This window comes from Lichenostomus cassidix, chromosome 1 (genome assembly GCF_008360975.1).
Source record: "Lichenostomus cassidix isolate B80296 chromosome 1, HeHo_3.0, whole genome shotgun sequence".
Lineage (NCBI taxonomy): Eukaryota > Metazoa > Chordata > Aves > Passeriformes > Meliphagidae > Lichenostomus > Lichenostomus cassidix.
In genome coordinates, this window is record NC_139479.1 from 27,648,968 (window position 1) to 27,664,338 (window position 15,371).

The 15,371-nt window shown below is 42.0% G+C and overlaps 1 protein-coding gene across 4 annotated transcripts in view; it reads left to right on the plus strand.

The window, feature by feature from the left end:
* The first annotated feature begins 1,268 nt into the window (after positions 1–1,268).
* Positions 1,269–15,371, plus strand: part of FHL2 (four and a half LIM domains 2) — a 38,703-nt gene continuing 24,600 nt past the window's right edge. For 2 of the 4 annotated variants that reach the window (XM_085054031.1, XM_085054050.1), the window contains exon 1: positions 14,708–14,892. Coding sequence is in view for 1 of the 4 variants with exons in the window: in XM_085054023.1 (XP_084910149.1) it covers positions 1,397–1,417 (21 nt within the window). In the remaining 3 variants the exon portion in view is untranslated. Of the gene's footprint in view, positions 1,418–14,707; positions 14,893–15,371 lie in introns of those variants that run through there. The other 2 variants (XM_085054023.1, XM_085054041.1) reach the window with 2 other exon arrangements.

The window sequence follows — 15,371 nt, forward strand, 5'->3', positions numbered from 1 at the left end:
ATAAATCAGTTTGTTATGTCAGAAAGCCTGGCACACAATTTGTGTCAGTATCCAGTCTCTGCAGCTTGACCGACACTTGCTGGGAGACAAGCTGGGAGGTGATGTTATCTCGTAAGGACTATTGCTCAACCAGCACTCTGAAGAAAAGAGAGACAAGAGAGAGCTGAAGGGATTGAAGGGTTCTTCAGGACGATGGAAATAATAAATAAATCCAGCAAAGAAATTGGATTCCTTGTCGAGTACTGCTGCTGAAGCCAGGAGGAGGAACAACAGACAGCCTCAGTTCAACAGCACAGAACTTCTCCAGACAAGTATGCTGCTGTGGAAAGGAGAGTCATTTGTCTGCAAGCAGTGTCTGCCTGATGCTACTTCTTTACCTCCCCATCTTAAAGAGAGGTTTTCCTTTTCGTCTCCTTAAAATAGTTCAACTTCATAACAAGGACCATGTCTCTGCTAAAACTTCCTCTGCAGAAGTACACTGAAATGCAGAGATGGACCCAATATTGGTAAGAAGGTAGGCAGGTTGTAACCCCACCTCTACACTGAGCCTTGCTTGGACATATTTTCTTCCACAGCCAGCAAGGCACTGCCCATGGGAGCTACTAGAAGAGCTTTCTTCCACCTCAAACCTCTTGCTCTTTTTTCTGTACAAGTGTCCCCTTCACCCAGCATCACACCTACATTGCAGCAGGACTGGAGCCCTGAGAAGAAAGCTCACCCCTGAGTTACAGCCCTGTTTCCAACTCAGACTTCATTAGTGATATCAGACTAATCTCTAAAGTTGTTGCCTTTTGTAGTGAGATGGCACTACAGCTTCCTGCACAAGGAGGTGCAGTGCAAAACAGGGCAGGACACAGGACACAAACTACCCTGCAACAGGGCTGCACACCTGGGGTGGACAGGCAGACAGATGAAGGGGAGGTGGAATTTGTTACATCCACAAAGCAGTTGGCCTTTCTTAAGGTGTTTTTGTCAACCCTAAAGGCCTGACAAATAACCTGTTAGATAAATTAGAGTTGGTCATATCTCAGCCAAAATAATGAGCCATGAAATATCATCATCTCCTTAGGTCCCTTACAGGACCTCCTGAAGGCAGGTGACTGTGTTTTAAGGTCAGGCACTCCCAAACTCAGCAAAGTGACGAGTTGGCACTGCTCAAGAGCACAACAGCCCTCTCCATCGGGGCCCTTGTGCAGCTTTAGCTGTGATGCCTTAAAAGGCTGGTGGCACAGAGATGCTGCAGTCCTTATCTCCTGCCCATGGCTGCTGCTTTGGAGATATTATATTTATAGCTCACCCGAAGCACAAATGCCCAACTGTCTAATTACGAGATATATAGTTTGGGCAATCCAATGAAGAGGCAAGTCTGTCCCTGTCCTCTGTCGTTCACAGACTCATGAGCAGAGGCAGCACTGAGGTAAGATTGTGCCTTGTTTTGGTTTTCACTGCCTTTTGAACCCTTTTTTCCTTTCCACCTGCCATTTGCAGTCACTTCTCAGGGCTCTTCATAGACATCTTGTGGGGAGTGCTGGTTTCTCAGGGGAAGAGGGGACTTTAAAATGTTTGTTCCTTTTTTGCTGCCAGGGCACACACACAGAGTCTCTCTTTGTATTTCCAGTCTGCTGTTGGGAACCAGGTGCTTACTAACAGCTGCTCTTTAGTTTCTTCACTAATGATACACTGTCATGTTTTCATGTTCTCAAGGAACACAACTGTGTCTAACTGTAGGCACTTCCCTGTTTGAATAGCAAACTGAACGGCTTCAGGCAGAAAACTTTTGATTAGTTTTTGGGGTTTTTTCACCCTCTATCAGCATTTTCTTCTTTATGTTGAATGTTTGGAAAATGAAGAGATAGCAAAAAAACTGAGAACAGAAAGAAGGAACATTTTGCTTTTTTCTACTCTTTTAGACAATTTCCTAGTGGCCATGAAAGAAAGAAAGGAAAATTACAGCTGATGTTTGCTGATTTCATGTTTTAAACAATTACTTGTTATGGATTACAGCAGATGTGGGAAAAGGGAAAAGATAGCAAAGCACTGAATCATATCTGGGTGTCAAAGCAGGAATTAATCAAAACTAGTCGGTAAAATAGCATTAGCAATAACTGCCAAATGCCAATTATCATGCTATTGTTACATTAAATTGCTTTTAACCTCATCTCATGAGAGCATTAATTTTCAAATGAAGCCAATAAAAGAACACCTCTTAGGGAAAATAAGATTGTTTGTGTCTGTGTATACATTTGTTTGGATGCATTTACACATACATTTTTACTATAAATATTCTTATAATCGAAGGCTTTTAAATCCAAAGATCACACAATATGACACAAAAGTACGAAAGATTAATTTACTTTTAGACTAAAAGCTAAAGCTATCACACATTGCACTAGAGTTTGTTTACTTTTCCATTATTTAAGAAATCAAATTAAAGAAATGTCTTTTCAAAATTCTGAGTCTTTCACAGGCTCTGACCGGATGTCAGGTCCCTGAGGAGAAGGACTCCTTAGACGTGACCCAAAGCCAGTGCTTGTAGGGAAGGACAGCCCACTACCAAGAGTTTGGGATTGCGCTCAGATCCTACAGGAGCATTTCCAAGGCAGAAGGGTAGACACTTAGCTGGTCTAAAGCTGCTGGAGACCCACTGAATTTAGATGAGAGGCAAGTGTTTATATCAGTGCTATTGCTGGAGCAGTTTGGTCTGGTCCCAGGGCTGTCTCTTGGGCTCTGCCATGGCAGTAATGCCTGGCAGTGCTCCTGGGGGAGATGCAGCCCTGGGGCTGAGCCTGGGCTGTTACACACTCTTGGCCTCTGAAATAAAGTGGCCACATCAAAACATGTCCTAGGGATAGGATTTGCTCTTAGACTATGCCCAGGTGGGAGAGCCCTAAGTGGCGTCTGGTCAACAGAGCAGCATGGCTGGCTGAGTCTCAGTGCCTGGGAGCATTCTGGTGTCCTGTTTGATGCATGGGGACAGACACAGCCTCTGAGGGTGCCCCATGTATCCAGCCTCACCTGTGATGGGCACTCACTGCCATGGCTGATGTCCTCAGGTAATGTGTCATGTCTGGCTTAGCTTTCCAGGCTGATGCTCGTGTGGGGTGTGACAGTCACTGTAGATAGCACCAAGACAACATGCCTAGGAACAAGTTTGCTCCACCTTTCATGTCAAGGACAGCACATAACTTAAGTGGAAGAATAAAGTAATGCAAAATACTAAATTCTCTGCACATGCACTTGTTAGCTTGGAGCTCACTGTCCCCGCATGGATGTCTTGGAAGGCTTTACATCTCCAGACACCGCAGCTGACACATCCACACATCTCCCTGTTCTCCAGCAGTAACCATCTTGCCACTACGCCGTGATCTGCTCAGATCTGCTCAGAGCTCCAATCTTCTGCTCCCTAGTGAGCACTGGTGAGATGAGTTTTCTAAGTTACCTGGAGCCCAAAGGTAGAGTGTCCCACCAGAGAGTGCAGCATTTTAGAGGGACACCAGTGGGACATGGCAGCTGCCTTCACTCATCTGGTTATTGCAAGATCTTGCAATTAAGCTAAACTGATGTGCTTCCACAGTACATTGTGCAACAAATAAATCCTGTACAAAACTAATATTTTTTAATAGTCTCTCTTCTTGCATACTAGAAATTTTCTCATGTCCTCAAATTCTTTGTCTATCTTCCAAGCCTCAGGCTAAAACAATAAAAATAAGAAAATCATCCTGGCTGGGCATTTAGTGTTAAAGTATTGCAGCCACTGGTGTATTGACAGTGTTCCCTTTTAAAAACAAGAAGCAGAAACAGCATTCCAATCATGTACAGCAAAGCATTAGCTTTAAACAAAAAAAAACTGTGTTGGCCAAAAGTCTTTAGCTGGAATAAAATGCAGGAACATACATACTAATGCTGTGATTTTTTACTGGATTTGAATTTAAAAGTGAAATTAAACAAAAAGACCCAAAGCCTGTTTCCAAAGTGAAGCCATTCTAAAGGCAGTCTTTCCAACAATAATACTTTGTTCTTACCTAGCATTTAAAAATATGATTAATGGATGAATAACTTTACTTTTCCCCTTCCAAACAGCAAGCCATCAGAACAAGGCAGACCTTTGACTGCAGCTGGCAAGAGGCTGTGAGGGGGCAGGCTCATTCAAACACTTCTTTAATACAGAAAATGTAAAAGGCTATTTTACAAGGAAGAAAACCAGAGAAGGAAGTGAATGTGAATACTGACTTGAGGGTGAAATCCTGGCCCCACAGATATCAATAGGAGTTCTCTCAGAAGCGTCCACGGATTATTTTAACAAAATTCAAATCTCTTTCTCTTCCTCCTAATTTTAATAGTGCCAAAATTGTGTAGATTTGTACCATGAAAGTGAGTTTTCATACTTTTTCTGACCATTTTTCTTTTTTTGTAGCTGTATGCTGTCTAACAAATTCTGACAGAGTTGTTTTTCAGTGAGATGAATTACTACTGACTGCAATATTTTATCTTTGGCTTTATATCACAGTGAGTTCAGTTTCATGCTGATAAATCTCAGGCTGTTTCAACAATGTTCATCATCTAACGCTGATCAGCTTCGAGAAGCATAGGTCATATTACACAGAGCCCTAGTTTTTCTGAAAGCAGCTGGAGCAATTTTGCCTGGTTTTGCTCAACTCCCTCTGACAAACATGGAAGGAAGACTACCATAGACATTTCAAAGGGATCCATCAACTTCATAAAACACAAAATGTTTCTGCTGCAGGTTGATTTACTGGCTATTGTTAGGACATGGTACCTAGAAGCAGTGAAACTGAAAGAGCTAGAAGAAAAAATATTTTCCCTCAATTTCACTTCAAATTTTCAGTAATATTTTTTTATGAAGCCACTTACACAGGTTCTCTTTTATAATATTCTTTCTTTTTCCTGCAGTGTCTGTGGAACTCCCATATCACAGCAAATTAGAGGAAAACTCTCCTTTAAAAAGGCAAATAAGTACTTTGTAATGAAAATAGAATGGGCGCATACATGGGGACAGAAGTTGTCTCACACGTTCCATAAACAAAACTAGTGGGCTTTCAGATCAGTGTATTCCCTGTCAAGCTGAACAGATTCTCACCACAGTATTCCTAGAAATTTGCATGCTTTCTGTAGGAGGGAAGCATGACAGCATTGACTAGTGCTCCTTTTTGGTAGTCTGTGTCTGGGGAAGCAACGCCCAACAAGTCTAGAGATTACCATATGAAAACAGAGATACCTGCAAGCCATCAATGCCTCCACACAGAAGCCCATTATTCTGTTATTTATCCCATTTTTTAAAGGCTGGGTATCTTAATTTCCCATTTTTTATTTCCATTGCAACACATCCCACAGCCTCCAGTGGTGGTTGTAGAAGGTTGCAGGACACTCGGTGGCTTACAACACTAATTATAATACAAAGAGAGAGATACAGCATGGCACTTGTGGTATAGAACAATAAAAGAGGAAGTTCTCAGAACAAACTCTTTCTGTTGTACTTTTCAACTCCATCATTTAAGCCCCAGCTCAAGAATTAGTGTGAGCACAGGTCGAACACGTTTTGTGTTATGCACTCACACAGCTTGCATTTCACATTTTCGAGCATTTCTTCTCTCAACATCCTTGTAGGGGAGAAAATAGTACTTTTTCCTAATTCAGAAAGGAGAAATAAGGGCCAGATCTGAGAGCAGTCATGCCTGCTTTCTGTCTTTTCACCCTCTTTACTAATGCAAATATATGGTGGGTGTGCACCTTACTAAAGGAAATAGCAAACAGCTGAGTCCAGGGCATGCTCTTGCAGAAAGCTGGCAGGAGAAGCAATGTGAGCATGGCTGTGGAAGTGCTGCAGGCAGTCTGCCTTCCTCATAGGTCTTCTTCTGCCCTCTCCTGCAAGAGAAGCTCCCACTGCTTGCCAGTGCTGTGTTTGCTGCCAGAAAAGCCAGCAAACTTGCCCACATTTTTTTCTGGATATCCAAGTGTTAGAAACACTTCCTTGCAAACGAGGAGTCTGGGTTCCCGGAAATCAGTCTGGGTATCAGGAAGAGTCAGCATCACTGTGGATGGGCTCTTCAGGCAGACAGATGGGCAGTGCTCAGTCATGTAAGTCATTTGCATTGTAGCAACCCAGCAAGGACTCACTGGACTTTATGGCTAGGCACTAGGGACAAGCAAAAGAGCTAGCACTGCTTCATAATGTGAGTTCTGACTCCTCTCTAATGACTCAGAAAAATTACTTATCTTCCAGCTAGAGACACTTCATCTTCAAGACAAGCCATTTTTACAAGTTTTTCTTTCATTTTACTCACAACATTTGAATTTCATTCACATTAAGACAGCAACTCCTCTAGAGAGCCATGCGAATATAAACTTGGCAGGGGCAAATGCAATCCATATGTCTATCAGGCTGACAATGGATGGTATATTTTTTTAGCTCTATGTGAAGTGTTAGACATGAAATTCACATCAGCAACCAAATGACTACTTTAATCCTATTATTTAAAGGGCCTGAGCACTTATAGGGTTCAAAGTAAGCACAGGCCTAAGAGGATCAACAGAAGGACTCTACTTCAAAGTGCACAATCTAAGCTCATATACTCAATCATAATATATGTCTGAGCCTACGTCTCAGACCCTCTCAGTTTATCTCTAGTATATACAAACAGTAGTTGAGAAGAAAAATAATTGTTGCCATACAGAAGCATCTTTCTGCAAAACAGGATGTCCCCAGTCATGGTCAGATTGGAGAGGGACTGATTCTACTTACATCTGTTTCTACTTACATCAAAATATTATGAGTCTGAAGCAATCTGGGAAGTGATTTGCAGCTGTATGCTTCTTTCGAATAGTAGGCAAGTTGAAGGGTTTGGGAAATGATAGGGCAAACACATAACTAGTCCTTGAGTAAGACATGCCTGTAACAGAAAAGGCTAAGTGATCTCTATTTTTTTTGCTCCTGTGTTCATTGTGAGGAACTTGGAGAGCTTTCAGCAGCAGAACACTTCCTTATGGGTATCATCAGAGGATCTATTTCAAGCTGAAGTGTCTGCAGAAGATGTGTGGAGCAAATAAATAAAACTAATAGGAAGAAAATGTTAGAACCAGATGGTGTTCATCCAATAGTTCTAAAGGCACGGAAGGATGAATTAGCTGAAACAATAATAGCCCATGGCCTCTTATTTAAAACAAACTGAGCACCTGAATGTATCCAATACAGCATCAGCCTTTTTAAATGCTTCCAAGAGAAAACAGGACAAATAGAGCTTGTTAACACTGACAAATTTAGTAGAAATCACTATTCAGGGTAGAGAAGCTGGGTAAATATGATATATTGGGAGAAACTCAATACACCTTGGTGAGCAGAAATCATGTTCTACAAATCCATCAGGTTCCTGTAAGATAACAAACAGCATGGAGATACAGATCTGTGGTTGATAGCATCTGTCAACCTTTGTCCTTTTCCATGTATCCAATAAGGGCCCTCACCACACAGCCTTAAAAACACTTAAGCAGTAATAGGATAAGAGGGAAGATATTTGCATGTATTGCATAAGATCTATTGAAAGGTAGACAGGCTTTACAGTAAAGAGATTAATAGGAGATTATTAGTGGAAATTCTTCTAAGACTGAGAAACAGGATGAGAGAAAAGGATCTTCGGCAACAGATGAGTGGGCATTAGAACAGCATCTAAAACTGAGTGTAGATGAGTATAAAACAGCAAATGTAGGGGGAAATGTCACTTTAGCTATAAAGTAATGGTTCTGAGATGTCTACCTGGGTGTGAAATTTAGAGGTTATATAGGTTTACAAAAAAAACCAACCAAAAAACCCCCAACCAACAGAACATACGCTGATCAAAAGCAGCCAAAAACCAAACAATGTTAAAGTTTTGGTCACATCATCTGAAAACCTTAATTTTCATATTGAAAAAGTTTGAGGAGGAATGATAAAACATGGGGAGCAGCTTTCATACAGACTGAATAAGTAGACTGGGACTCCCTGGCCTAGAAGAGAGATGGCTGAGGGGAGATTTGATAAAGATTGACAAAGACATGAACAGCCTGTAGCATAGGAATAAAGATCAGTTGCTCATTATCTCTCTAAAGGTAAGACCTAGGATGTCTCAGATGAAACTAGTAGGTAATATGTTCAAAATTAACACAAGGAAGATTGGTACTTTAGCAACACAGAGTAGAGCTATCTGTTACTGGAAGCTGTGAATTTCTTTTCAGGCAATCAGGAGGGAACTGCAAGTCCATGAAAGTGATATTCAGTATGGATACTGCCTCCAGGTTGAGAAATCCCCAAGCCAAAAGCTGCTGGAGGCTGGCAGAGTGTTATGAAGAGATATCATTACATTCCATTTTCACTTTCTTCCCAAGACACTTCCCAAGAGAAGCATAACAAATTGGAGGAACCCTTCCACTCAATGATTCTCATATTGCTGTGGTGTGATCTGAATAACTACAAATGACAGGCTCTGCCTGACACTATTCACCCTTTATGAGCATGAATGTTAGACTGAAAACTTTCATCTGAATCTTTTTTCTCATTTCCTTCCTTCCTTCCTTCCTTCCTTCCTTCCTTCCTTCCTTCCTTCCTTCCTTCCTTCCTTCCTTCCTTCCTTCCTTCCTTCCTTCCTTCCTTCCTTCCTTCCTTCCTTCCTCCCTCCCTCCCTCCCTCCCTCCCTCCCTCCCTCCCTCCCTCCCATTACATTTGTGTTTGACTGACAAAACTAATGCTCATTTGACTTTGGAGGTTGTGGAGTCCTAGTGTTAATCCTTAAGGGCAAATTAGACAAAGATCTGCCAAGAATGAGTTAGACATTGTCACTTCTGCCTTGGAAATTAGGTAAGTTCTTGAGGTGTCTGCCAACTGCTCAGTGTTTCAAACCTCTCTTTGCTCAGAAGTTCCCAAAGCCTCTGGCTGTCTGATAAAGTGAAATGACAGTCTCAAATGTTGCTGTTGGTTATTTCCAGAGGGTCATAAGAGATATGGATGCAGGCAGACAAAGCACTAAGGGGAGCAGAAGCAAATTATACACACAGAAGTAAGGTTTTGGAGAAAAAGCCATGAGCAGTGGAGCAGTGAGAGGGGGGAGGACTATGGAAAGAGGATTTTGCCTAAAAATGCTGAAGTGTGCTGCTGGGAACACCACAGGGAATGTGAGCTATTTTTTACAGAATAGCAAGTCTCTTGTGCTGTCAGAAACACAGAGTGATTAGTTTTTTGGAACAATCACAGTGTGTTTGCTTCATGAGTCTGGAACAGGGAATGATAAATCATGATTACACTGAAATTAATAAATCCTAAATTAAGGGGTAGTATTTGCCAGCTCAGAAGAACAGCAATTACTGCAACTTCTGTAGTAATTTGACATCCCAGATTCCATCTGCGGGGGTAGGAAATGCAAAAGTTTCTTCCCATCTGTCATACATGGCAGTCAAGTTGAATCCAGAGGACAGGGAAGAGGCAAGAGCTCCTCTGTGTAAGTCTCTGCACTATCATCATTTAGAGTCATCTGAAGACCACTCACCTGTTGGTGGGGGTTGTGGGGTTGTCTCTGTATCCCAAAGCATTGCCAAAGACATGCCACCAAGATCTCTATCCTTGGTTAGAGATGAACAAACTATGGAGCTAAGGGGTTTAGTGAAAACTTGGAATCCAAAGAAGTATGAAGATGGCAAAGACCAAAATGTTTCATTCAAGTTTCCTTAAATGTAAAGGCCCCATCTGTTCCTTAGTGAGGGAAAAGATGGAGAGAGAATGCTAGGGAAAGTAGGGGAAAAGACTGTATTCCATAAGAATTGTTGTCTTCCACTCTCTCTTTTACAACTCTTCGTTATTTGTTCTCCACTCAGTTAGCAGCCTGGTGAGGGCAGTTCAGGGTAGCTGCCCCACCTGGTGCAGACAGATACTGCTTGGGGAGTTGTTTGATGGGCTGCCTTTATCCTGCAATGATTCCTATGGCTTGTTTTTTAAGGGAGGGCCCTGGGATGGATCTTCTGAAAACACTGCTTTTCTAGTGAAGGACCCATTATTTTTATAACATGGTGCCTCAGCTTTCCAATCTATTGAAATCTCAGCTGTCAACAAGAGAGATTTTCCTCAGCAGATATCATTCTTTTAAACCCTGGGCTGATCCTTGAAGCTTCCTCTGGTGTTCTGTCTGCTCCTTCACCAAGCACTACCATACTTCTCCTCTGTGATCAAATCGTGTTCCCCTGCACATCAGTGATAAAAGCTGTTTGCCTGCTCAGCTGGGGGAGAGGAAAGCAGCAGAAAAAGGGACACAGCTGTCTTCCTGCCTGGTTCATCCATTTCAAACCCTCTCTTACATCTCAGTTGTCCACAGAGAAAAGGGGATGGGAGCAATTGCACAGACAGTGACAGACCCCATGTTGACCAGTGTCTTACGACCATACTCACTTTGGGGCATCTCTTTCAGAAGATATATTTCTATGAATGTAACTGGGACTAACTGGATCAAAGGTCTTGACTAACTTTAAAAAAAGTAATGAAATCTTTGTCCAAATTTACCATAATGGTCTAAAATTCTTTCTGCTCCATCCCAGATCATGCTATCACAGAGACACACTTGGATTTGAGTCTCAATCTTCTATCTTATCACAAAGCATCATATCATCCTTCTAAAGATAACTTTTACTATGAAAAACAGAAGTCCTTTGATGGTACTGAACCATGGCACCTTTCTCTAAATTACTGAAGAAAACTGTTTAACGCTGCATGTGCAAGCTACTCAAACATATTAAGAATGAAAACATGGAAGTATGTTTTTTTAAAATATTAGATTGGAGTTTCTAAACCACTAATCTTTCCACATTGATTCAGGCTAAACATCAATAATACGAGTCTTGCATCATCCCAAAGCAGGCAGACTTTCTCTATCTGTTGTGGCTGGGGTGGTTTTAATGGATTGTCCAAAGATGTCTGTAATTCCCTCATCAGAACCTGTGAAACCCTGATATTTCTTACCTGGTGTGTCTTTCTACTTGAGGTTGAAGTCACCTAGAGGAAGAAAGGAAGATCAAAATTTTGCAAAAAGCCTTGTGATTTGGAGATTGTATTGGGAAAGAAAACACATGCTGAAAATATCTTTTTATCCTTTGTATATTCTTCATAATCTTGGGAAAAACAAATATCTGTGAGCATCTTATGAGAATGAAATTTCAGGAATATTTAATATTGCCTGGCTGTTATTTTAGGTTTAATGAAATAAAATGCAACATCTGCACTAGTCTACACTACTTCCTAAGCAGTAGTGCCAAAAATAGCAGCTCTCCTAAATGCACCCTCTCATATTCAATTGAAGCTTGTGTTACTCAGATTCAAGCATCAAAAAGGGATTGGTTGAATTCTGATAAAGTAGCTGAACAGTTTCCAGGATAAATTGGTGGAGTAAGGAATCAGGCAATAGCTTAGCCATTTTCAAACCTAAGTGTATATTTTCCCCTCCCCTGTTCACTCAGAGACATTATATTTCTCTGTGTCTCAAACTAGGTGAAATAGAAATATTCCACTTCCACCTGCCTCTTTCCACCACTTTTCTTTCTTCATTCTTTTCAGCCAGAAAAGGAGATATGATATGCTGATGATAGTTATTCCAGCATCAGCCCAGTAGCTGAAGTGAGACTTATGAAGGCTTAGTAAAATCATCAAGAAGTCCTGCTGTGAAAATGATACTATTTTCATTTTTTTTTCCCCACATCAAGGTACAGCATTCCACACATAGAATTAACCTGTTAAACACTGAGACCACTGAAGAACAAGCAATATATGCTATGTAAATGTTACATACATGAGGAAAATATAAACTATAAGATAAGTTTCTTAATCACTGTATGATACCTGCATTTCCACTCTTAGTTTAGGCTCCCTATTGGAAGCACTGCCCCCTGTTTTCATTGCACTGATTCCTCTGAAGCCTTGAAAATGCCTGATCTCTGTTGGGTTAATCAGAGAACCAATGAAGTAAAAATAAAATATAGACTATATAAATATAAAAAGAAGACGTGGGTAACATAATAAATTTGTCAGTGAAAGAGGCTCTGCCCTTTCCTCCCCATCTCTCTGAAAATTAATGAAATTTGGGATTCTCCCACCAACCCACCCACACCTGATGGATTTGATTCTGGTGGGAAAGGGACTGTGGAGGGCTGCCAATCACAAAAAATAATCAATAATCAATAACCACAATCAATAAAAATATTTACTTGCCAGATAAAACATGGATTGAGTGGTCCTGCAGGAGGGTAAGAGGTCTGATGTTCCCCGTATCTTCCCCAGTAGTTTTTGATGGAGTGCATACACCTCATCATGGGATGAGGGAAGGTGTGCCTGGTAACCCTTCCTCATCCCTTTCACAGCTCCACGCAGTCTTGATGTGGCTGCTGAGTGTCAAGTCCCATAGTGAGACCACAAATCAATGGGTTTTAAATTGGCAGAGGTCCTCCTGCCTTCAAGGAGTTAGAGGTGTTATACTAAATTAGGCAAAAATTACCTTATCTTCTTTAAGTCAACCCAGACCTGCAACAGATAAACTAAATCTTTTCAGCTGGAGCCAGTATATATTTAAACTTGTAAGTGTGGAAAACACTTGTCTTGTATGACTGCAGGACACATCAAAAAATCTCTGTCAGACTTGCTGCAGTAGCTGTAAATGGACAGATGGGGAAATAAAAATATCATGGAAATCGAAAAAATCAATTAACACATTCAGAATGTTTAGTTTGTTTAGAAAAGTTTGGAAATAAACTGAAACAAATAGCCCAGTTCTGATTACCTTCAAGGCCCTTTTTTTCTTCTTTATGTTCACTACTAAATCAGAGCTGACAAAGAACAGCAACTAAGATGGAAATAAATTATAATTGTTGTCACTGTGCAATAGTTTAATCTAAAAGAAAGAAACTATTATTGTTATTATGTTTATGTTCTAACTAGTCCTTTTAAATTTGCTAACAACTCACACATGAGTTTGGCTGTCCCGAGACAGTGGAGCTAAAGAACAGAAAGATGAAATGTCTTGTCCAAGTGCATCCAGCAAGTCACTGATGGGGCTGGAAACCCAAACAGCAGCTCTCCCAAGATATAGGTGCAGATCCAGGGTAGCTCATGGGTTCACTGAAAAGTGTTCACTCCGTGGTTTAATTCATTTTACAGTGTCAAGTGAAGGGAGTGCAAGGGAAGAGTCAGGGATTCCCAGTGTGGCTGGGGAGTGCAGCAGCTTTGATTTAAATAAGATATAATTGCCATGGCACCCTTAATTCTGTATGGCCATTGTCTGTCCTCCAGGGCATGATGCCTGTGTTTTGAAAACCCAACAGCAAAGGCTGGATCAACTGGCAAACAGATCATTGCTGGTCATCAAAATAACTCACACCTGTAAAGGAGATATGGCTTCTGATAGAAGAACTAGGAATGGCCTTTACCCAGCATTTTATTCTGTGCTTTTCTAGATTTGGAGTAGCACTGAGTCCCACTAACCCATTTCACCCCCATTCCAAATCTGACTACATTTGGGTGCACAAGAGGACAGCAAGTCAGTGTTCTGGCACAAGCTTGTTTTGCAGGAGAAGCCCTTATCTAGCCCATGTGCACACCTACCCCACTACCCAGGCATGCACCAGAACCCAGTGCCCAAAACTGGACTATCTCACACCTTCTGGATGCAAAACAACAGCATTTGCAAGACTGTCTCAGGCTACTGGGCTTTACATTTTTACCCTTCTGGTTTCCCTTAAGGTTGAAAGCATTCATATTAAAGCACCTCCCTTTGGCAAGCACCATTCATTACTGAAGAATTACCCTGAAGTGCCTCCCCACCTTACCCCTCAAACTGCAGAGAGGAGATATCTCCTATGTGCTTCTGATCGAAATTCTTCCCTCTGGGAGGTTTCCCAGGACCCTCACTGTTTTGATTAGCAGAATGTGTTCCTGCTAGAATGGTTGATAGATGAAATAGGATTTTGTAGTAGTTCCTGGTTATAGTAGGATTAATAACTCCCCCTTTTCTTACCATGTGCACACTGGCAGGGCTCTCGACTGGGTACTGAGCATGTGCTGAGACAATCTGTTCATTTGGCTTTCTCTTACACAAAGACCGCTGGGTTTGGTTTCCCCTGCATAATTTTCCTTTTCCTCCTGATTTTGGGGGGGCTTGGAAAGAAAGAAGGGTAGAGAGAAACTAGATTGGGGTCTGAGTGCTCATAAAGAAATGTCCTCACATGCCTAAAAATGTGCACCTCTCCACAAAGGGGAAGAGAGACAGGTTGTTCCACTCTTCTTTGGCAAGGCACTAAGCAGGCAAAATGACCTGCCTCGTACCAATTTCAACCAAGGGCTTTCCTCTCTCAGCCAGGTGAAGAGCCTTACAAATGTTTGGGCTTCGGTTGCCATAAAACCTCTCCTTCTGTAAAGACCGAGCCCTCGGATTTAGCAAAGCCACGTTATTAATAAGCGTCAGCAGTTTAGAGAAACAAAGGCTGGAGGAGGGGAGAGGGAGCCTTATTTTAGGAAGGGGGCCAAGAAAGACAAGATGTTTAGGAGGGGGAAGTATCGACACCCTTGGAATAGAGAAAGCGTCGAACGCCAGCTGCAGAGCGCCTCAAAGAATGAGAGTCTCCGATGCTTTTGTCTCCTTATATGGTAAAATGATAGCGAGGGGTTTCACTAGGCTGGGGAAGGCAGCAGCTCTTTCCTCACAGCACTGACTGCAGAGCTGGGATCGGGAGAGCTGCTCTGTGCAGGCAGTAGAAAGCCCCGTCTGGCTGTCCAGCTCTCCGCTGCAAGCAGGCCAGTGTGCTCTGTGCACGTTTGTTAATGGATGTGACCCCCTGTCCCCGCTCCCGGAGGTGGCATTAACTGCCCGCTACTGCTCTGTAAGTAAATATCCCTTTTTCCCCCTTCCCTCCCACTACCCACAGAACATATCTTTGAAGGTGTCGATTTAAACAAAGGGTGCAGAGAGGAGGAGAGGGTTGTTTAATGCCCCAGTGGGTTGTTGGGGAAGGATGCGAGGAGAGAGGTTGCCGGTCCCCCTTTCTCATGAATGCACGGGGAGGGATGTGAAGAGGAGAAAAAGACAAATTTCTTATCACAGCAATTACTGCTGCATGTCCGTCAGTAAAGTGACACATCAGCGAGCTGATGAGGCGCTGGGTCTTTTCATGTGTAACTGTTTTAATGACTGTATTGTGCTGCGTGTGTAATCCACTGGGGAGGTGATAAAAAGTAGAAGATTGGGTCTTAGATTCCTTACACCTCCCTGCACTCCTGCTGCCGAGCTCAACAAAGGAGCAGTTTTGTACTGTAGCAAGAGCAGATGCACATGAAACAAAGGTAGCTTTTCCTCTTTGCT